Source organism: Felis catus, chromosome C1 (genome assembly GCF_018350175.1).
Source record: "Felis catus isolate Fca126 chromosome C1, F.catus_Fca126_mat1.0, whole genome shotgun sequence".
In the NCBI taxonomy this organism is placed as follows: domain Eukaryota; kingdom Metazoa; phylum Chordata; class Mammalia; order Carnivora; family Felidae; genus Felis; species Felis catus.
In genome coordinates, this window is record NC_058375.1 from 122,038,985 (window position 1) to 122,066,300 (window position 27,316).

A 27,316-nucleotide genomic window follows, 5' to 3' on the forward strand; every position below is an offset into this window, starting at 1 on the left:
CAGGGCAGACAAGGTGACTTTGATGAGAAGAGTGTCAATATTCCTCTACCCCAAAAGTCAATAAATTGGAAACGCTTTGGCTAGAGAAAGGAGGAAAAGGATATTGTAGCATGTATATGTATATAAATTATTTCTTTGAAGTTCAGTGTGTGCTATTCTACTGACTTCAAATTGTCTAGGGCTTTCTAATCATTATATTTCGAGCATAATTTTCTTTTAAGTGATTGCATTCAGGTGCAGCTGCACTAAACAATAGAGCCTATAGAGTAATGGAAGACATGCAGTTGGCCTACAGACCCATGAAAAGATGCTCAACATCACTCATCATCATGGAAATGCAAATCAAAACCACAATGAGATATCACCTGACGCCTGTGAGAATGGCTAGTATCAAAAAGGCAAGACATAACAAGTATTTGTGAAAATATGGAGTAAAAGAAACCCAGGTGCACTGTTTGTAGGAATGTAACATGTTGCAGCCACTGTGAAAACCAGACTGAATGTTCATGAAAAAAATTAAAAATTCAAATACCATACAATTCAGTATTCCACTACTGGGTATTTACCTAAAGAAAATGAAAGCACTAATTGGAAAATATATGTGCACTCCTATGTTTATTGCAGTATTTACAATAGCCATGATATGGAAGCAACCCAAGTATCCATTGATATATAAATAAAGAAGATGTAGGATGTATGTACACACACACACACACACACACACACACACACACACACACACACTATGGAATATTTCTCAACCATAAAGAAAGAAATCTTGCCATTTATGAAAACATGAATAGACCTAAAGGATATTATGCTAAAATAAGTGAAGTCAGGTTGAGAAAGAAAATCATCACATGATTTCAATTATTTGTGGAATCTAAAAAAAAAAGTGAACAAAAAACAGAAAGAAATCCATAAATACTGAGAATAAACTCATAACTGCCAGAAGGAAGAAGGGTGGGGTGCAAATGGATGAAGGGAAGTGGGAGGCACAGGCTTCCACTTATAGAATGAATAAGTCACGGGGAAGAAAGGCACAGCATACGGAATATACTCAATGGTATTGTAATAGTGATGTATTATGACAGATGGTAGCTGCAATTGCCATCAGCATAGCATAATCTATAGAATTTTGAATCACTATGTTATATACCTGAAACTAATGTAATATTTTGTGTCAAACACTCTTCAATTAAAATAAAAGGAGTAGAGGTGCCTGGGTGACTCAGCCAGTTAAGCGTTTGACTCTTGATTTCAGCTCAAGTCATGATCTCATGGTCGTAAGATGGAGCCCTGCATTGGGCTTCATGCTGAATATGGAGCCTGCTTGGGATTCTTTCTCTTCCTCTCTCTGCCCCTCTCCCATCTAAAACACATTAAAAAGAGAAAAAGAATAGAGCATATAGAAATATATCAAAAGTTATGGAAGCCCTAAAGATTATCACATCAGAATTTCAGGGTGAGTTTTCCTCATCATGACCTAATTAATACATACTCAACAGAAGGCTTATAAGTTAAGTTGGGTGGACTAGAGCTCTCCAGCAGCAAATTACTTGTCTATTCATTAAAAAAATTTTTTTTAATCTTTATTTTTATTTTTGAGAGAGAGAGAGAGAGAGAAAGAGAGAGAGCGCAAGTAGTGGAGGAACAGAGAGAGACACACACACACATACAGAATCCAAAGCAGGCTCTAGGCTCTGAGCTGTCAGCACAGAGCCCAAGGCAGGGCTTGAACTCACAAACTGCAAGCTCATCACCTGAGCTAAAGTTGAATGCTTAACTAACTGAAACACCCACGTGCCCCACTTGTCTATTCTTGTTAAAATATTCCATCAGGTAAATATTAGAGACTATGATTCTACAGATCTAATTAATGAAGTTATTTTTTAAAATGTGATATGTACATTTCAGGTATTTATGTTAGTCATACAATTTTATTTCTGCCATAGGCGAGAAGATGGCTACTGAGAACTGTGCAATTACCCTATTTTTATTTCTTTTTTATTTTTAATGTTTATTTATTTTTGAGAGAGACAGACAGACAGACAGACAGAGCGTGAGCAGGGGAGAGTCAGAGAGAAAGGGAGACAAAAATCTAAAGCAGTCTCCAGGCTCCGAGCTGTCAGCACAGAGCCCAACGTGGGGCTCAAAGCCACAAGCCCCGAGATCATGACCTGAGCCAAAGTCGGACACTCAACTGACTGAGCCCTCAGGCACCCCTGCAATTACCCTATATTTAAAAAGAAAGAAAAACTTAATGATTAATATTGCCTTATTAAAAAGAAAAGCTTTAACCTGACTCTTCTGTAGAAGTGAGAGAAATGGGAAAATATTGGTGCTTCAAAAAGTAAATTTGCTTGAGAACTCATCATTTTTTCTTATGGATAAAAGGCCTACTTAAAATTTGTATGACATCATTAATTTACATTATCATTAATAATCCCAAATAAAAAGAGAGAAGACAAGCTAGCAACTAAAAAGAAACATATTTATTCCAGATTTGAAATATTCTGGAATATTCCTCAATAATACTATGTTTGATATCTACTCCCCTGTCTCTATTTTCTATCTTGGATGAAATAATAATTTCATATAAATATACTCCATATAACATTATATAGAGTATATTTGTTAGTTGTTTTTATCTTAATGGGTCTTGGATGCAAAGAATTAGATTAATAAATTTTTAATTGTGATATAGTATAATTCACAATCAAATGAAAACACAGGATGCCCAGATAAATATCAGATAAACAAAAATATATCATAAATATGAAAATAATAACTGTATAACTATGAAAATAATATGAAAATAATGGAATATCCTATAATAATCATGAAAATAAGTGAACCACAGCTAAATGAAAATATGTACGAATCAGTAACAGAATGCTGAGTAATAAAGAGAAATGGAAGAAGATCATGGGTTGCCTGATGCATCTATTAAAAGTTCAAAATCAATTAAGACTAAATAACATGTCATTTAGGCAAACACACATACACACACAAGCTGAGTTAGATATTCACCAGATCCCCAAAGATGTAAAAATAATTTTCAGAGTGAATTAGTTAAAAAACAGTTGTCATTTACTAAATTGTACTTTAATGGTCCAAAGTCGAAAGTCATTCTTCTTGTCCACTTTCTCCATAATGTCCATTAATAGGCCCAAGCTCAGCTGAGGACACCAGAGGTTGTTTGCAACTATGACTGAATAAATGTCTGTATTCTCATTTCCTGATGCACACAAGCAACTATTTTCTTATGATATCAAGGGAGGAATTTGTGGGCTGTGGGGCATATGAAGTCTCTATTTCACACAGTAATGACAAATGGTTACCCAGAGTAAAAACACAAATTACACTCCTATCCGCAATGAGTAAGAGATCCTGTTCTCCACATTCTTTCCAACACTTGGGAATATCAGAGTTAAGCCTTGCCAAACGGACAGGTGTAAAATACAATCCCATTGTTGGTCATAATTTTTCTTTTTATAAATAATATTAAGCATCTATTTATTTGTTTACTAACAATGCTTCTTTTATAAAAAGTCTATACATAGATTTTGCTCATTTTTCATCAGAATTGGGAAAGTGTTTATTATTATTATTAATTATACATCTTTTTTAAGTTAACTTATGCTTTTTACCATATCTTTATCATTTACTACTTGGCATTCTTTAGTATGGTAAAATATCTGTCTGTGCACTCTAATTTTAACGTGAAACTATAATACATACAAGATATAAACAACAAAAATATAAAGATATGATGTTTAAGAGGAAGATTCTGAATATGCAATTTATTTGAAAAAAACAATAAAAATGTTGGGTTTTCACCTATGAACATCAGTACTTCTAAAGTACATTAACAGGTGGTCTTTGAATACTCATGCTCAGGACTCATAATGATAAATTGATTCTCCATTTGTTTCTCATTTGTCAGTATCTATTTGATAAGCAGAGATATCATACATGACCCTTCTTTGCTAAAGCAAAGAGCAATAGTAAAGGAAAAGAGTAATTTTAGATTTACGTTCATGGTGGCACAAAACTTTCCGTTTAGTTGTGGAAAGAAAGAGGGACTGCAAAGTAAGTCAAACCCAATGGAATGACAATAGGGAACAATCATAAAGTGCCTCCACATTCAATGTCTTGAGACCAAATCCCCAAGTCTGAAGAACAGTATTATTTTCTCTCATCTCACAGTCAGAATTGCAAATATTGCTGGTCTCCTCAACTGTGCTTAGGAGCTCTGTTAGAGATTCACCAGATTTCCAAAGATAGATATAAAAATAATTTTCAGAGTAAATTAGCTTAAGAGTTGTCATTTACTAACATTGCATCTTACTGCCCCAAATCTACAAGTCATTTCCTGTACTGCCCCCTTTCTCAGAAATGTTCATTAATAGCTTTAATCTTCTCATGACATATATAGAAGACAAAGATCAATAACTTTTCTGCATATAGTTAAGTCTCCAATGCAGACTGTTTTAAGTCTAAGGCATGAAGAAGGTGTTCAGTTTTTACACTTCTTCTTTTTTTTTAATATGAATTTTATTTCACGTGGAAAATTGAGGGGAAACTTACGGGGTACATTCCTAAGGTCTTATGGGGCAGATGATGCTTTTAACTGTTATTAAATAGGTAATTATGGCTGAATGAGTTTGTTATAGACATTCAGTCAAAACCTTCTCCATTATCCCTCTTTTGTTTTTCTTTTTCTTTTTTTTAAGACTCATTACTCGTTCCTTTTTACCAGTTAATAATAGATACATATCAACCAAGATATTTGAAATAAAATCCTTTCACAGGGCTTTCCAAATGGTGGTGAATGAGTAATTCCAATGATATCAAGGACAAATAGAAATATCTGAAGAAAAAAATTGCTGCACATGAGCACCAATGCAAAGTTCCAATTTGAAAAGTTTGTGCAAAGAAATTCATAGGAAAAAACTGAACCAACTGCCAATGCATGTATGACAAGATGATGCCCAACCTCACTCATAATTAAGTAAGTACAAATCAGTATAATAATTAAGGGTTATTTTGCCTCAACCAAAAAAAAAAAAAACATGTTGTGACAGCAAGAGTACAGTATTAAGCAATATCATATACCACTGGTTGACTTGTTTAATACAATTTGATACTATTAAATTTCAAATTTAATTTCAAATTTCCTTTGACACAGCAATACCACTGTGTGAATTTAGCCTATAAATACATTTCAAAAATTGTTTCCAAGTGTATCTACAAGTGCATAACAGGAAATAAATAGCACATCATGCAAAGAAATTCTATATAACCATCAAATAATATTAGAGAAAGACAAATGGGTTTATGTAAACAGAACCTCACGTTACATTATTAAGTGAATAAAAAGTGTAAGCTCTCCATACTGTTGAAATATATACACACACACACAGAGTGTATATTTTTGAAAATATTATGTTGTTTATGTAGAGACCTATGAAGATATACAGACTTATTTCTGGAGAATTGTTTGATATTATTTGGTACAAATGTGGACATGGATGTCTTCAAAAAGGATATGGAGGAAAACTTTTATTTTCACTGTATGTGCACATGAGTACCAGCTCTGTCCAACAGGACTTTCTATGATAATGGAAATATTCTGCACACAGTCTAATGTGTAACCATTGGCTTCACTGGGCTATTACACACATGAAATGAGGCTGATGTGACTAAGAGATGGATTTTTAAATTTTCACATGATTTTAATGAATTTAAAAATAAATGTAAACAGACCACATGTAGCTAATGACTCATATTAGATAGTTCAATAAACTATTTATAGTTTTTAACCATATATTTTCATTCTATTGTTTTTAGAAATGTCAACGAAAAAGATTAAGAATATTTGTGTCCTTAATTATATTTTATTGAAATATCCATTAAATGTCAATATTTTAAGGGGCATATATAAATTATGGATACAGTAGGGAATGACCAAGGATAAAGAAGAATGCCATAGAATTGTATTATACAAATATAAGCTCTGATTTATTCAGAATTTATAAATGCTTTGTTCCTAACAAAGAGAATTCACAGTGTGAATTTGTTTTTATTTTTAGAAAAAATATATGAGTGTATGTAAGGATACAAGATTTCTCCACATATCCATATGAATTAAATCTTAACTTACCACTTCTTTTATAAAAAAGTAGAATGCTATTCTAAGTATTTTTCTTCTAAAATGAATAACACCATGGTGTTGCCACTTATAATGATGTGAATAATCTCTCATTCTGAATAAAATATGATTGTACTTCTTTAGTTAGAAATACATATTTCATTATAATTTACTTTTTGAAATTATAATCTGGTTATTCATTTATCTTAGATATTCTTTCTTCCTTAATGTTTCATTAAAATCAATAGTATATACAACTGAGTCCTGAAGAAAGTTTTTCAAAGTTGCATAAATAAGAATATCTGGGACCTGATGAACATTCTTAAAAGTTGTATAAATAAGATAGAACTAGTTAAGAATAGTCCAGGTATTTAAAATAGGCTGGAAAAGGTTCATAATGTCAGACAGTATAGCTGGTAAAGGATAGGATTTTCATTGTAATCTCTCCCAATTCATATAGTAACTCTTAACCATTGATTATCTGTATTAATGGCTAAGAAGTTGCAATCATTCAGTTAATACACATAGTCTATTATCTAAAAGAAAGAGATAGGAAGAAGTAATGAAGGGAGGAAGGAAGGGAGGGAGAGAGGACAGAGGAGAGAGGAAGAGGGAGGAGGGAGAGAAAGAAGGAGGCAGAGAGGGAGGGAGGGAAGAAAGGAAGGAAGGAAGAGAATATTAAAGACAAAGCGCCACTTTTCTCATGATGAAAATGACTTCACTGTTTTACAGATAATATCTAAGCAAGGTGAGAACAGACAATTATACTTAGTTATATTGTATTGGGGAATTCCTTATATTCCTTCCTGCTTTGGTAAAACTGAATGCAGAATATAAAATGCAGAGAAGAGAAATAGGAAGATAAAAAATTCAAAAGTAATAAGTAAAATTTTTTTAATGTGATGAAAAATATTAATGTACAAGAAGCTCAACAAATTTCTAGTTAAAAAAATTTGATAAGGTCCTCACCTAAACTAATCACAGTCAAATAGTCAAAAATCACAATGAATGAACTTGTAAACAAGAGAAAAAAAATAATGTATCACACAGAATGGATAAGATTAACAGCTAAATTTTCTTAAGAAGCCATACATGTCACATGCTAGGATGACATCTTCAAAGTATTGAAAGAAAAAAACATCGTCAACAAATAATCCTATATTGAACTAAACACTCCTTCAAAAATCAGGGAGAAATTAAGCCACGTCTAGATAAACAAAAATTGAGAGCTTTTGTTGCTACCAGACCTGTGGTCCAAGAAATATTAAAGGGAGTCCTTCAGGTTGAAATTAAAGGACACTAAACAGTAACCTGAATCCACATGAAGAAAAAAAAATGATCTAGTAAAGGTAACTGCATGGAAATTATGAAAGGCAGCATAAACACACTCTAATTTCTCTCTCCCTCTATTTATTTAAAAAGATGGCTTCATAAAAAATAATTTTAAAATTGTATTGTTAGGTTAAAATGTATAAAGCCATAACTTGTATGACAACAAAAATGCAAAGGAGAGAGAAGAAATAGAAATATGTTGGTACAGTTTTTGTATACTATTTCCATCAAGAAAATATACCAATTGTAAACAAATATGTACTTGATAACAAAAAGCATAAGTTCCAAAATACATAAAGAAAAATGAACAGAATTGAAGGGAGAAATAGACAATCCAACAGTAATAGTTTGACTTCCTGACCCAATTTCAATAATGGATAGAACTAGGCCGATTATCAATATGGAAAAAGAAGACTTGAACAACATTATAAAGCAAAAGTATCTAACAGACAGAAATCCCTAGAAAAAAATATATTTTAAGGCGAGGCACATGGAACATTCTCTAGGGAGAGACCATATGTTAATTTACTGGTTGACCTTAAAATTCAAATGAAACACTCTCTAGGGATAGACCAAATGTTAATTTATGGGTTCATCTTAAAATTCATATGAAATGAAAGGGACCAAGAATATTCAAAACAATCTGGAAGAAGAAGAATGTTTGAGTACTCACAGGTCCTGATCTGAAGTCTTACCACAAAGCTACAGTAATCAAGATTGTGATAATGGCATAAAGATAAACATACAGATTAAGAAAATAGAGAGTCCAGAAATAAATCTATACATCGGTGGTCAACTGATATTTTACAAGGTGCTAAAACCATTCTGTGTGAATAGTCTTTTCAAACAATGTTGCATGAACAAGTGAATATCCACAGGCAAAAGAATGGATACCCTGCCTCACATCATACACAAAATTAACTCAAATCACAGAACTAAATGTAAAAATAAAAATTGTAATATTTTTAGACAAAAACACAGGAGTAAATCTTTATGATAATGGTTAGCCAATAACTTCTTGGATTAACAAGCTATATAAGAAAAAAGAAAAATAGATAGACTTGATTTCATTGAACATAAAATCCTTTGTTCATCAAAGGATACCACCCAGAAAGTAAAAAAATTACACACCTGGCAGAAGTGATTTGCAAATTTTATATATGACAAGGAACTTCTATTTTGGAGATATAAATGGACACTTGCAATTTAGCAATGGAAAGAATCTAGTTAAAAAGTGAGCAGAGGATGTTATCAGAAATTTCTCTGAAGAAATGCAAATAGCCAATAAACATATGAAAACATGCTTAACATCATTAGTAAATTCCAGAAATGCAAACCAAAGCCACATGTTACACCACTCCCCACACACTAAGGTGACTACAATAAAAAGGTAGACAAGAACAAGCACTGACAAAGATGTTAAGAAATTTGGCTCCTCTCATACTGCTGGTGAAAAGGTAAATAGACAAGACCACTTTGGAAAATAATTTCATAGTTCAAAATGCTAAACACAGAGTTACCATATGACCCAGAATTACACTGCACAATAGTGGAAAGATGTCAAGAAAGAGCAATGAAAACATGTACCTACACAAAATTTGCATACAAATGTTTATCTGAAAACTTCAAATGTTCAATTGAAACATTTGTATGTTTCATGGTAGCCCTAAAATTAACCAATTCAAATGTTTATTAACTAGTGAATGGATCAAAAAAGTAGCATATCACACAATGGAATATTATTTAACAATAAAAAAGAATGAAGTATTGATATATCCGAAAACATATATAAACCCTGAACATACTGTGCTAAGGGCAAAAGTTAGTCATAAAAGACCACATACTGTGTATTTCATTTATCTGAAATGAATGGAATGCATAAATCCATAGAGATACAAAGTAGACTACTAGCTGCAGGAGGTTGCAGAGAAAAGATTCCAGAACTGGAGAAAGACTTCTAGTGTGTATGGGTTTCTTTAAGGGTAGGTTAGACTGTGATGATGGTTGCACAACTCTGTCAGTATACTAAAAAACATTGAACTGTACATTTCAAATGAGTGACAATTATGGTATATGAAGTATATGCCAATAAATCTGTTAGAAACACACACAGACACACAGAGGAGGAAGATAAATTAGAAAAGAAACTGAAGAGTGGTATGATACATTCAGAGGATTCAGTGTTATTTGCATAGTTTAATTTCTTTCCCAAATGTTAAAGTAAACTTTTAATTCAGATCTAGTTTTCCCATTAGGCAAAAGCAAGAAAAAAAATCAGTTACAGGAGTCCTACTTTGCTTATCACGTGTCATTAATTAATAGATGAACAGAGGGGCTCCTGGGTGGCTCAGTCAGTTAAGCGGCCCACTTTGGCTCAGGTCATGATCTCATAGTTTGTGATTTCGAGCCCCACATCGGGCTCCGTGCTGACAGCTCAGAGCCTGGAGCCTGCTTCGGATTCTGTGTCTCCCTCTCTTTCTGGCCCTCCCCTGCTCACACTCTGTGTCTCTCTCTCAAAAATAAATAAACATTAAAAAAATCAAATAGATGAACAGATTTTCCTGAAACTAAGGTGCAGGAGACATTTCTTTCAATGTCTAATCAGTAATGAATGCATCTGGGGATAAAATGAAGCTTCTTATATTTATATATATTTCTTGGATAGCCTACAAATTAACCATGTTTCAAAATAATAAAGATGTTGCAAAGAATCAAGTAATTGTTTCCTGTAAATGTCAATCTCTGCTTAAAATGAATATCATTCACTTCAATAATTGGAAGATCTTTTTACTTGCTTGTAATATGATGAGATCACACCTGTATTGAATGGGGAAAATTATTATTTTGGCTTATAAATTACCCTTTTTGCAACTGATTCAAATTTTAGGAGAGTTAATTAAATTTCATTTTTTCCTACATTCTCTCATGGACCAGTATGAATAAAATATTTAAATAAATGATGCTATGTGGAAAAGAAAATAAATCTGATTAATTCATAAAATGTACACTACATGTCTACTTTGTGCTATGCCATCATTGTTCTAGTCACTGAAAACAAAAAATTGAGTAAGTTTTGGTTGGCCTCTTCTCTTAAGATATTCATAAACTAGTGAAAGTTTAATGAAAGATATAAAAATGTATCATAACGAATTAATTAAAACATAATCAAAATTTATCTTTGGATAAGCTTACATATATCTGGGTTCTAAATCAATAACTACTTCATTAATTATGTCAACCATCTATTTGAGTCTTTTGAAATTAAAGTTTTAATTTTAACATTTCAGTCAAGGAACCTGATACTCTATGCAGAAAACCTGAAAGCCTCCACCAAAACACAGCTGGAACTGATAAATAAATTCAGTAAAGTCTCAGGACATAAAATCAATGAACAGAAATCTGTTGCATTTACATACACCAATAATAAAGCAGCAGAAAGAGAAATCAAGGAATCAATACCATTTATAACTACACTTAAAATCATAAGATATGTAGGAATAAACCTAACCAAAGAGGTAAAAGACACAATATTATTACACAAAGCAATCTATACATTTAATGCAATCCCTATTATATTACACAAAGCATAAATCCCTATACACAAAATCTATATTACACAAAGCAATCTATACATTTAATGCAATCCCTATTAATATACCAACAACATTCTTCACAGAACTTGAACGAACAATCCTAAAATTTATGTGAGTCACAAAAGACCCTGGATGGCCAAAACAACCCTGAAAAAGAAAAGCAAAGCTGAAGGAATCACAATTCTGAACTTCAAGTTATATAACAAAGCTGTGGTGATAAAAACAGCATGATACTGGCACAAAACTAAACTCATATATCAATAGAACAGAATAGAAAACCCAGAAATGAACCCACAACTATATGGCCAATTAATCTTTGACAAAGCAGAAAAGAATATCCTTTGGGGAAAAGATAGTCTCTTCAACAAATGGTGATGGGAAAATTGGATAGCAACATGCAAAAGAAAGAAACTAGACCACTTCCCTATACCATACACAAAAATAAACTCAAAATGGGTGAAAGACCTAAATGGGAGACAGGAAACCATCAAAATCCTACAGGAGAACACAGGTAGTAACCTCTTTGAAATTGGACATGGCAACTTCTCACTAAATATGTCTCCTGAGGCAAGGGAAACAAGCGAAAATAAACTGTTGGGACTTCATCAAAATAAAAAGCTTCTGCACAGCAAAGGAAACAATCAACAAAACTAAAAGACAACCTATGGAATGGGAGAAGATATTTACAAATGATGTATCTGATAAAGGGTTAGTATCCAAAATCTATAAAGAACTTAAAAAAAACTCAATATCCAAAAAACAAATAATCCAATTAAAAATAAGAAGACACAAATAGACATTTTTCTAAAAAGATATACAGATGGCCAATAGACACATGAAAAGATGCTCAATATCACTGATCATCAGGAGAACACAAACCAAAACCATAAGGAGATATCACTTCACACCTATCAGAATGGCTAAAATGAACAACACAAGAAACATCAGGTGTTTGTGAGGATACAGAGAAAGGGGAAATACCATTGTTGTAGCCTTCAGAATGGTCTTACAATTTCGACTTCAAAATCCCTAGAATATATTCCTCACATAGCAAAGTGTTCTTTTAAAGTATGACTCAGATATCAAAGTGTGCCTATTTCTTACAAAACAAAACAACATAATTTTTCTGGTAGTTATTCTACTGGGTTCATCTGGTACCATTCTCTGCATTCTCCACTGCTTATATATTTTCTATTCTTACAATAGATCTACGCAGTTCCTACCCAAGGTTCTTTATAATGATTCTTCTTTGAGCCTACAAAACTCTTCAACCTGACCTTGAAATGTTGCTTCTACATTGGACCTTTCCTAGGCACCTAATCCTTGTCTAATCCTCACTCTATGCCACCTTTTTTTTTCCCCAAGGACTTAATACTAGCTGCAACTGCTTATATTTCTACTTGAGCATTTGTTTGTTGTTGGTTTGATACATCTGTCTTCCTCAACATGTATCCCCAGAACCTGGAATATAATCTCATAAGTAGCAGGGGCTCAATAATTAGTTGGCAAATGCATTAATAGACTAAGACAGGATGAGTCATTTTAGCAATGATGCAGCAACAGTACAGAAATGGAGAGGGAGAAAAATGTCTGTAACCTTTTAAGAGATGTAAGAATCTCAAATGTAGACTAGATTTTTTCAGAAAGATTAATCAAGGGGTAGCAGAGCTGTGAGTGGCTTGGTGATATAAGTGTGTGTATGTGTATGTGTGTATGTGTAATTGTGGGAATGCAGATAATGTTGTTTCTCTTTGTTTATATGAGCAGCATTTCCACAAGAACTGAAAATAACTGCATGGAAACAATGATGACATAGGTGACAGTCCGTGAAAATTCAAAATATGCTAAAAACAAATATGGTGACTTCAGCAAAGCCAAGGCAACAAAAGATATTTAAAACACATTTTACTTTTTATTTATTTTTTTCTTTTCATTTCATTGTCTTCTGCTTTCTTCCTGATTAACTGGTGATGAAATACGTGTGTGTGTATGTGCGTATACACAGATATACACATATATATGTGTAGATATACACATATACACACACACATATACCTATATTTGATTCAATTATCTTTTTTAAACAGTTTAAGGAATAAGTACACAAATACATATAGAAATTCCTTATACAAAAATAGAAAGAATTTTAATTTATTTTACATTTCTTTAAGAAGAATTTAAAATGAAAAACTTATCTAGGCCTATTAGAAGCAACACTAGACTAGGAGTCAAGAAATTTGTATTCCAGTCTTAAAACTCCACTAAAGCATTGAGCAAGTCACTGTATTTCTCTGGGTCTCAGTTTCTTTGTATTGAAACTAAAGTAGAAGACAGGGAGAATGCTTTCTAGCTCTGTAATGGGCTCCCATTATCATTTAATGAATGCTGAATGCCCTATATTACATTCCATAAGCACACTGAAACACTAATTTACTATATTAGTCCCAATGTATTATGAAAATATCTGCACTCTTTATTGCAAATAGTTGCAAAATTCTGCTTCATGCATGGTTTTCCATTAACCAAAGCTTCACTAATCAAGGTTTTCTGAAAGAAAGACAAGAAAGAAAGAAAGAAAGAAAGAAAGAAAGAAAGAAAGAAAGAAAGAAACAGAGAAAGAAAGAAAGAAAGAAAGAAAGAAAGAAAGAAAGAAAGAAAGAAAGAAAGAAAGAAAGAAAGAAAGAAAGAAAGAAAGAGAAAGAGAAAGAAAGAAAGAAAAAGAGATGAGGGAGGAAAAAAGGAAGGAAGGAAGGAAGAAACAAAGGAAATCCTTATGTCATAGGGACCTTGCAAACATTCAAAGGTCTATTAAAATGCATTTGCTTGCATAAATTCCACCATGCTAGCCAGCTAGCTTCCATCATCCTATCTGACACACACCAAAGAAATTTATAGCCCCAACCCTGGGAACACTAAGTAAGAATCTTTAAAGAAGCAAATACTGGAATTGTAATAATTTTATTGCACATATTTAAGAGGAGTATTAGATATAGTTGACACAAGCTCTTGTTCAAATGGTTAAGTGATGTTTAAATAGAAAGTAGTGTTTTGCTCCTACACAAAGGAGACCTTTGATATATTAAAGGCAAAAATGCTTATACCATCCAAGACATTTTATCCCAGCAAATAAATGTAGTAGCATCTGTTTCCCGGATCATTCACAATGCTAATTAAGCGTGAAAAATAATATGGAGTGGTCTCTCTTCAAGTCTTTATCACCTATAGGGAACTGTATGAATAAATGTATGGAATTTTAGAATAATCATGTCACACTCGCCAACATATGGAGACAAGAGTATCTGTTCTCACATTTTATATTTGTCCTTGAAGAAACTTCCAGGGTGAGGATCAAAATTTTTCTTCTCCTGTTTTGACAACGATTACTTGTAAAACTATGCAGGAATTCATTTTCACATTCGTCTAACTTAGAGAAAATTTTGAAGAACCTAAATATTCACAGTAGATTCCATGTCCTCTTTCTTAAATGAAAAAACATAAACAAAATATTCCAATCCTTGCTGAAAAATATTACCTTATTTCCATTCTCCTGAATGTGCATTGATGGTGTGAATATAGTATGATACTTCTTTGATGCCTAAGAGTTGGAAATTATGTACATCATCTAATTAAATACAAATGATCATTTTTAAAATGAATATGGGTGTACAAAGGAACTACATACTTTCAAGGTGAATAATAAAAAAATGTCAGAAATATAAATGTATCTAATGATAGGGAGTGGTTATTGCTTTTGGGTAGAAGACGGATATGCCCAAACTGAAGACTGAATTCTACTCCTGAAACCAATATTGCACTCTATGTTAACTAAAAATTAAATTAAATAATATATTATTATTGTTATATTTTATATTAAACAATATAATGCCAATGTAAAGAATTATGCTGGCTGGGGCACCTGTGTGGCTCAGTTGGTTCAGCATCTGACTTCAGCTCAGGTCATGGTCTTCTCATCCTCGAGTTCGAGCCCCACGTTGGGCTCTGCGCTGATGGCTCAGAGCCTGGAGCCTGCTCTAGATTCTGTGTCTTCTTCTCTCTGCCCCTCCCCCACTCAAGCTCTATCTCTCTCAAAAATAAACATTAAAACAATTAAAAACAAAGAATCATGATGACTGGAACATCAAGTAGTCATGAGTTTTCATCTTCTAACTTAAAGGAAATCACTTACTTCTTTGTCAAATAGTTGACAATAGCCAGTAAGTGATACTAACTTGTTGGAACAATAACAACATGTCTCAATTAGAAGTACCCCAGAAAATTATATGAAATCTGTGTTCATACTTTTAGCCTGTCCTCTGCCCTATCCAAAGAAGAGAAATCCAAGGCAAAATGATTATATTCATGCCTGCTGGTCTTCTTTTCCAGGACTGTCCATAAAAAGAAGAAACATGTCTCAAGAAAATGAAGGTGGAAGCTTCAGCTGAAAATCTTTTCTGACAGAAAAAGAGAACCATTCCTTGTTGTCATCTTAAGAAAAAAAAACAAAAAAAACTAAAAACCACCTGTTAATTATCTCATGGTTTCCCTGGTATTCCTGCCTAGAACCAGATCTTGCAAATTTCCACTACTGAGGTTCTCGACTAGCCAATTTTTGTTGTCGTTGGAAGGAGCTGTCTTGTGCATTGTAGAATGTTTAGTGGCATCTGTGACTAGATTCCCATGGCACACTCACTACTCATCTCCAGCCATAACAATCAAGAATGTCTTCAGACTTGCAAAATGTCTCTTGATGACAAAGTTAGACCAACTGAGAACCACTGCTCAAAAGAAAGAAACTGTATTGTCATGCACATATCAACTGCATAAGTGTGCAATTCCTGTGATTTCATTGGCCCATCAATATTAGTTACAATACTGATATTACTCACTACCAGGATACCAACACATAGTGCTAAAGCTAGATCTTAAAACAAAAACAAAAACAAAAACAAAAACAAAAACAAATTCTCCAGGATTAGAGCCAACATATAAAGCCACTCAGGCAGTCAGAACTGTCTAATAACCTATCTTTATTTTAATTTTTTCCAAGTTTTTATTTAAATTCCAGTTAGCATAATATTACTTTCAGGGATAGAATTTAGTGATTCATAACTTACATACAACACCCAGTGCTCATCACAATAAGTGCCCTCCGTATCTTTATTTCAAATTTTAAGAGGTGAAATTTTGGGTGTCTCTATCCAGTAAGTATTTATTGGTGCCAGAATTTTTTGGTAGGGCACCTATTTCCTTCAACATGAACTGAAAAATAAGTTTCTTGATTTCATGGTGGTAAAAAATCAGTTGGATCTATTCCCTCCACCCCCACAGACCTAGTGGCAAAACAAATTAAAAAAATAAATAGAAATATTATGATGGCATGCAAGCCAATGGAAGATCTCTCCACACATGATGAGTCAATAAATACTCCCTGGTTCCAGTCAAACCTACTATTTTTTTTAATGGCCTATAAAAAGACAGTTGGACCCCCCAAAATGTGTAGCTAACATTTTCCTTGGAATCATCTGCTTCCATATATGAAGTTCCTCCCTCTAGTATGTTTTTAAAAGCTTGCAGATTTTCAGAATCAAAAAGATATGAGTCTTATCCATCAATCACCCATTTCCATATTAGTACATCAGGCCCATGTTTCCAATTCCCTTCTAATTTAAACTGGTGATTTGACAGAACTATTTATGGTTGCTGGTGTATTCTGCTAAGACCACTGGTGATATTCAATTTACTGACAGCAGAAAGAATACAGCTAATACTTATGAAACATTTCTTCATTATTTCATTGTGAATGAGCTTTTGTTTGAAATAGTCTGGCTTTAAGAGATAAAATTTCCGAACACTTAAAAATGATTAAGAGCAGTTTTGAGGCTAAACCAGTTCTTTTGCACAACTCATCTTCAAAAAGTTATATACTCTTTAATTTCCTCGTTCATTAAAAAATCTACCTATCTTCAATCCAAAAGAAGCCTTAAGACAATAATTTTAGGAAAATGATGTACTTTTGTTTTATTTTTGAAAGCCGGGTCCAGTATTATTGTTACTCAGAGTCTGCTAACCATGATTACATAGCTAAAAAGTACACACTATTCATATTTAAAATATTTTTAAGAGGGAAATCACAATGTGGTGTTATCTTAATTTTTATAATAAAATGACTGTTACATTTTAGAATAATATTTCCTACCAAATAATAAGCTATTCTGTTATCACATTTCTATCAGTAATGTGTTTATTTTCTTAATTGACTTGGCACTTTGACTACATAGCCTTTATAGTGATCATAGCCAATTAATTATGATTCTAATTAAAATATTGATAATTGTTCAATGAAAAAACTGCTGTGTTAATAAAATTCTTAGGCTCTAGTAAGAGATTTTTTTTCAACAGAATGGCCTTTGAGGAAAGTAAATCCAGACTTTAGCCTAGCATGAGCTTTGAAAATACAACTACATTTAATAATGCTATCATGGAGTGGGGAGGAAATGATTAAATGAATTCCTCTGAAGAAATATAGAATCATGGTTGTATATTTGTTTTTTGTTTTCTTTTACAGTTTTCAGTTAACTAGTTGTAAATATATGCCACACTCCAATCCCTTATCCTTGCACCAACCCCCCCCCACCCCGCCCACAGTCAATTCGACACCTCTAGGACTTATAAATTGCTTAATTATCTGTGTTGTGAGATAAATGTCTTTAGGGAGCCCATGAATCTTAGAAGATCAGTAAATTGGAATATTTGCTAAATATGACTCTGTGGTAATTAAGAGTCATTGCCTACATACAAGAGAGTAGAAGAGACCTCAAAAGGATTCAAAAAGATTAAACACACATGCACAAAGATAAAATGGTATTAATCAACACATGGAGAAACTACAGCAAGATGAGGTGGGGGTGGTGTGAGGTACCAACAAAACATGTATCATAGAAGCTAAGAAAGCAAGGACCAAATGTCAAAAAAAACATATAATCTGTGACCACCGTGAAGACCTCACCAGCCTGTATAAAGGCAAAGGTCAGTAAGGAATAGTCACATAACTGAATCTTCATGTACTGAATACCTATAACTAACTTAAATGGCCACTGAAGGTCTATACTCCACATCAAAAATGACACTTTATGATAAAACAACAAAACAACAGCAACAACAAAATACATTTAGTTTTTTTTCCCTAAACTAATTTTACTGACAATCAATTCATACTGACTTTAATCAGCCAATCATTAGCATACCCTCTGTCATTACCAATTCCTGCTTTCTGCCTTCTATCCTACGGAAGGCTTCTTTTCCATTCATTTCAACATCTCTTGGTAATTCCTCAGCCTTTTCTCTAGTATTCCTGAGGACCATGCAATTAAAAAATAATACTCATTGCTCTATTCTGTTTATTAAACTTTTTCATTAGGGTTAGTATTTTCTGCCCTAAGGAAATCCATTTATTTAGAAAGTGAGTAATACGCCTTATGAACAGTTGCATTCAGAAGCTGTCCCTCTAATCTCTGTGAATTAACCAATGAGTTTAAAAACAAAAATGTCCTTATTCTGTTAGTTGCTGACCTAATTACTAAAGTACATCAGATGTTTGGTTTAATGTAGCCTAATAGATATATAACTATATAAGCACTTCATGATTTCAATGACTATTTTTTTCTTAATATATAAAAATACTAAACAAGAGAAGGTTCCAGTCTATTTCACCTGGCCATCCTATAATAAACATGAAGTCTTGAGGTCTATTTCAGATGTACAAGTAGAAAAAAGAAAAACAAAAGTAGCTCATGATTAGCTCACTGATTTAATTTGCATAGAAGGTCCTCTGAGGCTCTGGACTATGGCTTCATACAAAGCCATCTTATAGGTAATATACTGAACCTTTGATTATATAAAACTGTCAGCAAATAACTGTGTGCTATTTTTCAGTGGTGTTTGACAACTGAATTTTGAGTATCTGCAACATTTCATTCATTAACACTCACTCAACAGATAATCATCACAAAATCTAGCCTTAAGAAGTTTGAATTTACAAGAAAGACAAGATTCATATTCTTTTGTAAGAGCAAAACAAATACATTCCATTATTTAAACACTGTCAGGATAACCAGTGATTCTGGAGAAGCAAATTGAAAATGATAGAAGCCTAAATCATAAAAGCAAAACACATCAACTCCAGCAGAAGGCCAGTTTTAGAAAGCCTGCCTTCTGCTTGATCCAGAAAACCACAACAAAATTAGAAGTCAGGAAGAATGAAAACTGGGAGAAAAAGGTTGTGATAACTTGTGTCAGATTTTTTTTTAATCTTGATATTCATATGACTGATTTTACATAGAAAATATTGGAAGAAATATTCACTGTAAGGAAATTTCATTCTTAGAAACATTTCTCATTTACTAAAATGGGGAGATACGAAGAGAAATGGAGAGAAATGAAGCAGATGGTCACATGGGCATTTTCTATTAATAGATGTACTGATTCTAATGATATTCCAGCCCTCTTTACCTGAAATGTTTTGCAGGTGCTGGAACTGAAGAAGAAAAAAAGTTATGTGCACCTAGAGAGCATTCAAAACAACACTGAAATGCATAAAGTAATTAATTTTTCATTACTTACAAAAGTTGTGTTTTCCAATAATAATGTGGTGGCATTTGTTTCTATATTCAGTTTAATGACATGTCCATTCTCGCTTTTATACACCACATCTGTATCTGCAACAACAAAGATATTAACAATTGACAAACACATTTACTAGGCAATACAATGAACTGTAGAGGAGAAAATGTGCATAACAAACAGACACACTTAGAACAATCATTGTTAGCCTTTAATAACGGAGCAAATTTTTGTATTTGGCTCACATTAATCTTCTGCAGTGATCAGGAAGCCTGGCTAGCACATGGTCTATTGTGCAGTGAAAAAGGGTTAGTGAGAGGGCCACTCAGGTTTCTGGTTTAACAACTAAAAATTAATTAAAATACGGGAAATCTGCTGCCCATTCCGGGATGAGAAAGAAGGGACAAAAAATGCCTCCAGTTACCAAGATAAGCTGTTACTGATTCATAATCCAGTTAAGCTGACAATAAAGGCTGTCATTTACCGTAACTGGACACAAGTCTAAGCTACTCCTACTGGACCACCCTCATGCACACTTTATGCTTCCTGTCCAACCACCCCTCAATTCCCATCCAATCTTTCTCCTTAGGGTTGGGAATTTTGTCTCTGACAGGTTATCTGGCTTGTGTGACCACAGCCCAAAATCTCTGAGGGAAATGAGGTTTTTTAAAATAACCACATGGCTTCTGGACAGTTGTTGATCTTATATATGAGTTAACTTTAACCACATATGTCAGGAAATTAAATCATCCTAAGAATATGTCAGACTGAAAATATCAACAGGAGGGAAAGCTGTCAGGATACTCAGAAGTTAAATATATACATATTACATATACGTGTGTGTGTGTGTGTGTGTGTGTGTGTGTGTGTGTGTGTGTGTAAAAAATACCCAAATAAAAGTAGATATGAGTGTTTTTTTAATGATAATCTTCTGTCCAATTTTGCTCAATTCTAACTTTTGCATAGTATTGTACCTCCCTAACCCTCTGTCCATTCTTGGAAGCAAGGCAATATTGAAGGAGTTTGGGTCCACTATCCACAGTGAATGAAGTTATACAAGATACAATTTCTCAGAACCCAAATGTCTTCACACGTATAATGGTAAACAAGTACTCCATGGTGGGTTATGAAGATTATATAGAAATGTCTGAAAATTCAGACAGAACTAGGTTTTCTCACTTGTTCTCTAGTTATTTCAATATTATAAAAAGCTATAGTCAGAAATCATATGATGAGAAGCAATCAATACTAGCAGAAATTAAGTTTGTCTTTTTTGTATCTGTGTTTCATTTAAGAAGACTGAGAGTTCAATATGACTCTCCTACTAAGGTTAAGGATGGCACAGGAGGCCAGAAGTTCCTCTTGAGCTTAATAAGGACAATGGAACATTGAATCAGGAACAACAAATGGTGTTTTAAGAAAGTAGGAAAAGAGGCAAAAAAAAAAAAAAAAAAGATATTCAAGTTACTTTCTGAAGCGGGCCGTATGGGCATATCTTCAAAATAAGGCCTGTATCACCTTCTGAACTTCTTCTCATCAGCTATAAATAAACTGAGTTCTCCTCTCACTAACTTTACCTGTTGTCTTTTCTAGTGATGTAGAACAAACAACAGTTGTACACAAATAATAAATATTTATTTTGATTTATATTCCTTTCCTCTCTGGCCTTTCTTTTCTACCCTGTGTTTAGGATCATAACTCAGCAGCAACGCTGGTCTGGGTTATTCATTTGGCTTTGCCAGCTGATTCGAGTCTTCTTTCTGCTCTCAGTTAATGTTTGCATGAATAAAGAGTCAAACCTTAACACCTCTGTTATTTTTCTTGATATTCTCAATTCTGGACCACCTCTTGATATTGAAGACCCGACAAGCATGCCTTATCAAGACATCCTCATAATATTTTCACTATAAGTCAAAAGAAAAAAATTTTCCCCTTTCTATTATACTGTGAAGATAAAACCAAAAGCCAGCAATGTGTGGTTCTTCTTCTAGAGGACAAACACATCATAGAATTCTAAACAGGGATGAGGTCTTTGGCCTTAAGAAGGAAGAAGAGCTCAGAGAGCAACTGTAATATGAATAGTGGTTCCTCTTCAGTGGAAGGGTTAGAGTAATGTATGGCCCCAGAGTCTCTCACATTAAGAGAAAACTCTAAGCAGGTGATGGATTATATCAAGAGTAGAGGAAGGAAAATTAGGTTTTGTTCTCCTTAGAACCAAAGTAGAAGGAAGTGAAGTTTGTTTGAGAAGATAAATACTAAATTTAATATTTGAAAAGTAAACTTTGCTGAATAATTACTTAGACTTGAAAAACATGTACAGAGATTTGAGATTTACAAATACCTTGAGATCTGTACACCTGCAAATGTTACCACTAGACTCAACATTGCATTAGCAGGAGAAAACTACTTTCTTTAATTCAAGTGTAACTCTCTAGCTTAAAATTTAATACAGATTTTCGCATGAATTATTTAAATTTTTTTAATGTTTTTTTAAAATGTTTATTTAAACTCACAGAGTGTGAGTGGGGGAGGGGCAGAGAGAGAGACAGAGAGGGAGAGAGAGAAAGAGAGAGAGAGAGAGAGAGAGAGAGAGAGAGAGAGAGAGAGAGAGAGAATCTGAAGCAGGCTCCAGGCTCTGAGCTGTCAGCACAGAGCCTGACGCAGGGCTTGAACTCACAAACCATGGGATCATGACCTGAGCCAAAGACGGACGCTCAACTGACTGAGCCACCCAGGCACCCCTGCATGAATTATTTTAAAAGTATCTAATATCTGCCTTTATTAATTTTTTTTTCTGGTCTTCAAAATTTGGTCTTCTGGTCTCCTATTTATCCTATCCTGTTTGATTTATAATCACTAGTAGAATCTCCCATTTTGATACACCTGTTATTACATTATTAAATTACTTTCTAGAACTATATTTCAAAATTGCCATGTCATATTTTGTTTAATATTAGGTGATGAGATACGAGTGAGTAAGAGCAATGAATAAAGTGCATTAGCACAGAAATTTTAAGGGAGGTGTATTTGAAACATTCTTTAAAACACAGTATCATGCATGTCTATACAGCACGTTGACTAAATCATCTTTCTTTCAGATCATTGAAAGTTAAGAGTCAATTGTCCTGAACACATATTTGATTCAGTCATTTTTGTTTTAAATAAAAAGGTGTGACAAGATAGAATCACTATCTAGCCTCTCTATCCTGAGGTCCAAAAATATATTCTTAGTGTCTGTCTCCCTAAATGATTATTATTACTGTAATTTCTATTCCTATTTTCCTTAATGTGTCTAACAAAAGGAAAAACATAATAGTATATTTTAGCTTTAAATCATTCAGGGGGGCACCTGGTGGCTCAGTAGGTTAAGTGTCTGTCTCTCGATTTCAGCTCAGGTCGTGATCTCACAGTTTGTGAGTTCAAGCAGGCTCCACACTGCTATCAGCGCAGGGCCTGCTTGGGATTCTCTCTCCCCCTCGCTCTCTGCCCCTCCCCTACTCTCTCATGCATGTACACCCGTGCTTTCTCTCTTTCAAAATAAATAAATATACTTTAGATCATTCAGGTAAATGTTTTCTTTTTTAATTTTTATTTTAGACCTACACAAAGCAGGTAGTAAAGCACTTCACATAACAGCTCAATTCTCAATTTACTAACGACATTGAGAGAAGTGAGGCCTCGATGTTTGCTCCAAATGTTCAGGACCAAGAACCAAAGGAGACTACATCCATAAGATTTAACTTTGAGTTACTCCAAGTTCTTGCCCATAGAAATTATAAAACTATACAAACTCATTTTTTCAGAAACTCAATAAAAATTAATTAATCTGAATAATAAGCTCTTAAAACTGAGCAAATTCTTAATCATTAAACACCTGTTTAATTAATACTAACCTCAAGATTGCTGCCTCTCTGTCCACCAATCCTAAGCTATTACATCATGAAACATGGCAAACTTCAAACAGGTTCTCACAGCGAAAGACCATTAACCATTCAAGCCCAGATCCCCAGCCCTATACTTATCTCCCCACCCCCACCCAATTATCTCCTCCTTCTGGACCTTCTAAGACTGACAAAATGTTGTCCTCCATATCTGCAAAAAGTAATAAAATCAGTTTTGCTTAACAGGTTATTCCGAGGGTTAACCTTCGGAAAATTCACCTTCCATGTGCATCAATATAAAAGTACTTTCTTGTTTTTGTTGTCATTGATGTTACTATTGATAATGTAAGTATGCATTTAATTTTGATAGGATAATTTGCTTTCAACATTTCAAAACAAAATCTATCATCTATCTATAAAGACAGTTTTCAAAAACTGGAAAAAAAGTGTGGCAAATCAACTATTTTGGAGATATTAATTCAAATATGATCTTTGTTGTTTTTTTTTAATCTGTTTTGGGGGCACTGGGGTGGCTCAGTCAGTTAGGCATCAGACTTTTGACTTCTGCTCAGGTCATGATCTCACAGTTTCATGAGTTTGGGCCCCACATGGGGCTCTGTGCTGACAGCGCAGAGCCTGCTTGAGATTATCCCTCTCTCTCTACATCTCTGCTCACATTCTCCCTTTTGCAAAAAAAAATTTTAAAAATCTGTTTTTGATATCTAAAATAAAAACCCCATGGCATCTAAAATCTCTTAAGTCACATTCAAATAATGAACTAAAAAAAAAATCTAAAAACAGTGAAAGAAAATAATGAAATGATTACCACAGAAAATACTCAAATGATTTTTGAAAGAATTTGTTAAATATCAAGTTAAGATTTAATCACTTAACATATCAACATTAAATCTGGAATACTGAACTAATCATACTTGAAACACAGCAGACCCCTCATTCATCTCTCCTAAAACACTGCTCATAACTATGCAAAAGTATCCTCACTTTTTTTTATCGTCACTTTTAAAGAACCACATATTTACCTGTGAAAACTGAAGACATCAAAAATGGCTTCATTTACCTTTCCTGCCTACCTCAAAATCTTGCTCTATACATACTCCTTTTTTCCCAGACATTGAGAATGAGGTAATCTTTCTCCTTTGCAAAGCAAAATGCTGTTTCAAGGCCAAATCAGTATTCTCCAAACTTTTAAGTATCTTTGGTTGCTGGTACCTCTTGCCAGCTACTTGTACTTTTCAGAGCATACATGTTTATTTTTAATAGTAATAATTAATAATAATATAATCACCTGCATCCAGCTCTTTCACTCTCCCCCAGGTTTGTTTCAATAAACGTTCTACATAAGTTTTCTGCATTATTCTGTGCCTCTGCCCTATGTGCTGTTCTCTGTATCTTCCTGCTGTGTAGCTGCTGTCCTTATGCTGCTGAAATTGCAAACTTGCAACATTACCACTGACCTGAAATTAACCAAATCCAATGTGCTCTTCCACCAAGCTTAATCCCTACCTCACTTGATTTTGCAGTGTATGATAATGATGATGAACAGAAGGATTTTGAAACCATCTTTCTTGACTTTGAACCATTGCTTTGACCTGGAATGATTTCCTCAAAAATTTCTATCTGTTCTAACCCGCCTCCTTGCTACCTAAACAAAGACATCCTTTCAAGTTCAGCACTGAGCTTTATTTACTTATTTTTTTTTCCAACTGCTGTTGTCTGAGTGATCCCTTCTACTCAGACCTTCCTATATTGATTCTTCAACTTTCAACTCTGGTTCTGACCCCTCCCCGTATGCCAGTTTTGTGTGTCCAATTCTGTCAGATCACATAAATGTCTTGCAGCTATAGAAAGGTCAGTAGACAAAAAGTCAACTCCTTATACTTATGGCTATATCCTCCTTCGGAGTTCCATATATATGCACACATGTATGTCTACTGTGTCTTCTTTACTTCTTCACCTCCTATATTAATACTGTTCTTTATAACCTTTCACTTGGAAGAGTGTTTCAGTTTTTCACATGTTTTCTATGCCTCTAGTTTATTCCAATCACACAGCCTAACACATTCTAAACACCACTTTGTATTTTGTCATATGCACCAAAAATAGTCATGGCTCACGAATAATAAAGTATGAAATCAAAGCCTGGCAGTCAGGTTACTCACTACCTGTCTTCAACATATATTTACATAGCTATTGTCACCTGATGCTCTATAAAATAGTCCAGATCATCTGTTGTTTATTCTTGTTTACACATCTTGTACCTCACCCCTACTCTATTTTGCTAATGACACACACTGCCCAGGTGCTGCCCCGACTCTACCTGTGTTTCCAAGCACCATTAAGTTCCCCAAATTTACAGAGCCCTCAATCAATCTTTCCCTTTTCATAATTTCTATGTTTAATTCATTTAATATTTAATAGTATATTTCTTTAAAAATTACTATGTATTTTAGGGAGCACCTGGGTGGTTCAGTCGGTTGAGGGACCAACTTCGGTTCAGGTCATGATCTCAGGGTTCATGGGTTCCAGTCCCGCATCGGGCTTTCTGCTGACAGCTCAGAACCTTGAGCCTGCTTTGAATTCTGTGTCTCCCTCTGTCTCTGCCCCTCCCCCACTTACACTCTGTCTCAAAAATAAATAAATGTTAAAGTTAAAAAAAATACTATCTATTTTATTTAGTTTCAATACACTGTTTTGGGTTTTCAATTACTTTATAAACACAAGAAAGGACCTATTTCTTGTTCCTTTGAGAAGCGAGAGGATTCACACCCACAAATCTTACTATCTTTATTAACATGAGTTTACCATTCAACTGTCTGCACTAATATGCACTAATATTTCAGGAAACTCTTGCCAGGAAGATGAGGTTGCAAATAACTTCATCTCCTCCACTCCTACAGAGAACTTTGTGAAAACCCATTTGTTTGAAAAACAGAATACTGGACTAGTACCTACTAAAGCAAATATCTCTCTCAGAACAATACACAGCTCAACCAAATGACTGTTGACTATTTGAGAACCTCCCCAAACCCTCACCTCCTTGAACAGATCAATCCTAAACTCCTACAACACAAACTCCCCCAATTCCAATCAAGACTGCTAATGACAGACCTGTCAAACTAGATCCCCCAAACCTCAAACATACCTTCCTTTCTCCGTTCTTTTCCATGTGCTGTTCATTCTCTGTCAAGACGGTGATCTCCTTTACCAAAGTGAGCAATAGCTTCAGCTGTCACCTTGATGTTTTTATTGGGGGGGGGGCTGGGGAACCAACATTCAGTTCTTTGAAATTTCTGTATTACATAAAATATATAATATGTATAGTATATATCCAATTGAAGGATCTCAAGAAATAGTTTTCTCTGCTACAGGACTAAATCTTTCCACTATCTTTCACATGTTATGTTTTTCACTGTTACGAATTTAATTAGAAATAGATTTAGCACTAGTGACAAAGACTCCTTTCTTGACCAAAATTCAGTCAGCCTCCTCTGAGCCCTCTTCTAGACTAGTCCTTGACCTTGGCCTGTCTTTACCACATCCTGCTAAGCCAGTTTAGTTACAATATACCCAATCATTGATGTCTGATCAAATTCTTCGCCCTCCAGCTGTGAAATCTAAGTGGTTGGACTTGCATTTAATGAGAATCCTGTTAGGCCAGTTTAGTAAGAATCCTGTAACCTCCATATGTCCTCTCAGTAATTTGCCCCTACTGC

At 34.0% G+C, this 27,316-nt stretch overlaps 1 protein-coding gene across 4 annotated transcripts in view; it reads right to left on the minus strand.

The window, feature by feature from the left end:
* DPP10 (dipeptidyl peptidase like 10) overlaps positions 1–27,316 on the minus strand; it is a 1,363,298-nt gene that overhangs the window by 309,279 nt on the left and 1,026,703 nt on the right. For all 4 annotated transcript variants that reach the window (XM_019837999.3, XM_045033696.1, XM_019838002.3 and 1 more), the window contains exon 4: positions 19,702–19,796. In XM_019837999.3, the coding sequence (XP_019693558.1) occupies positions 19,702–19,796 (95 nt within the window). The remainder of the gene's footprint in view (positions 1–19,701; positions 19,797–27,316) is intronic.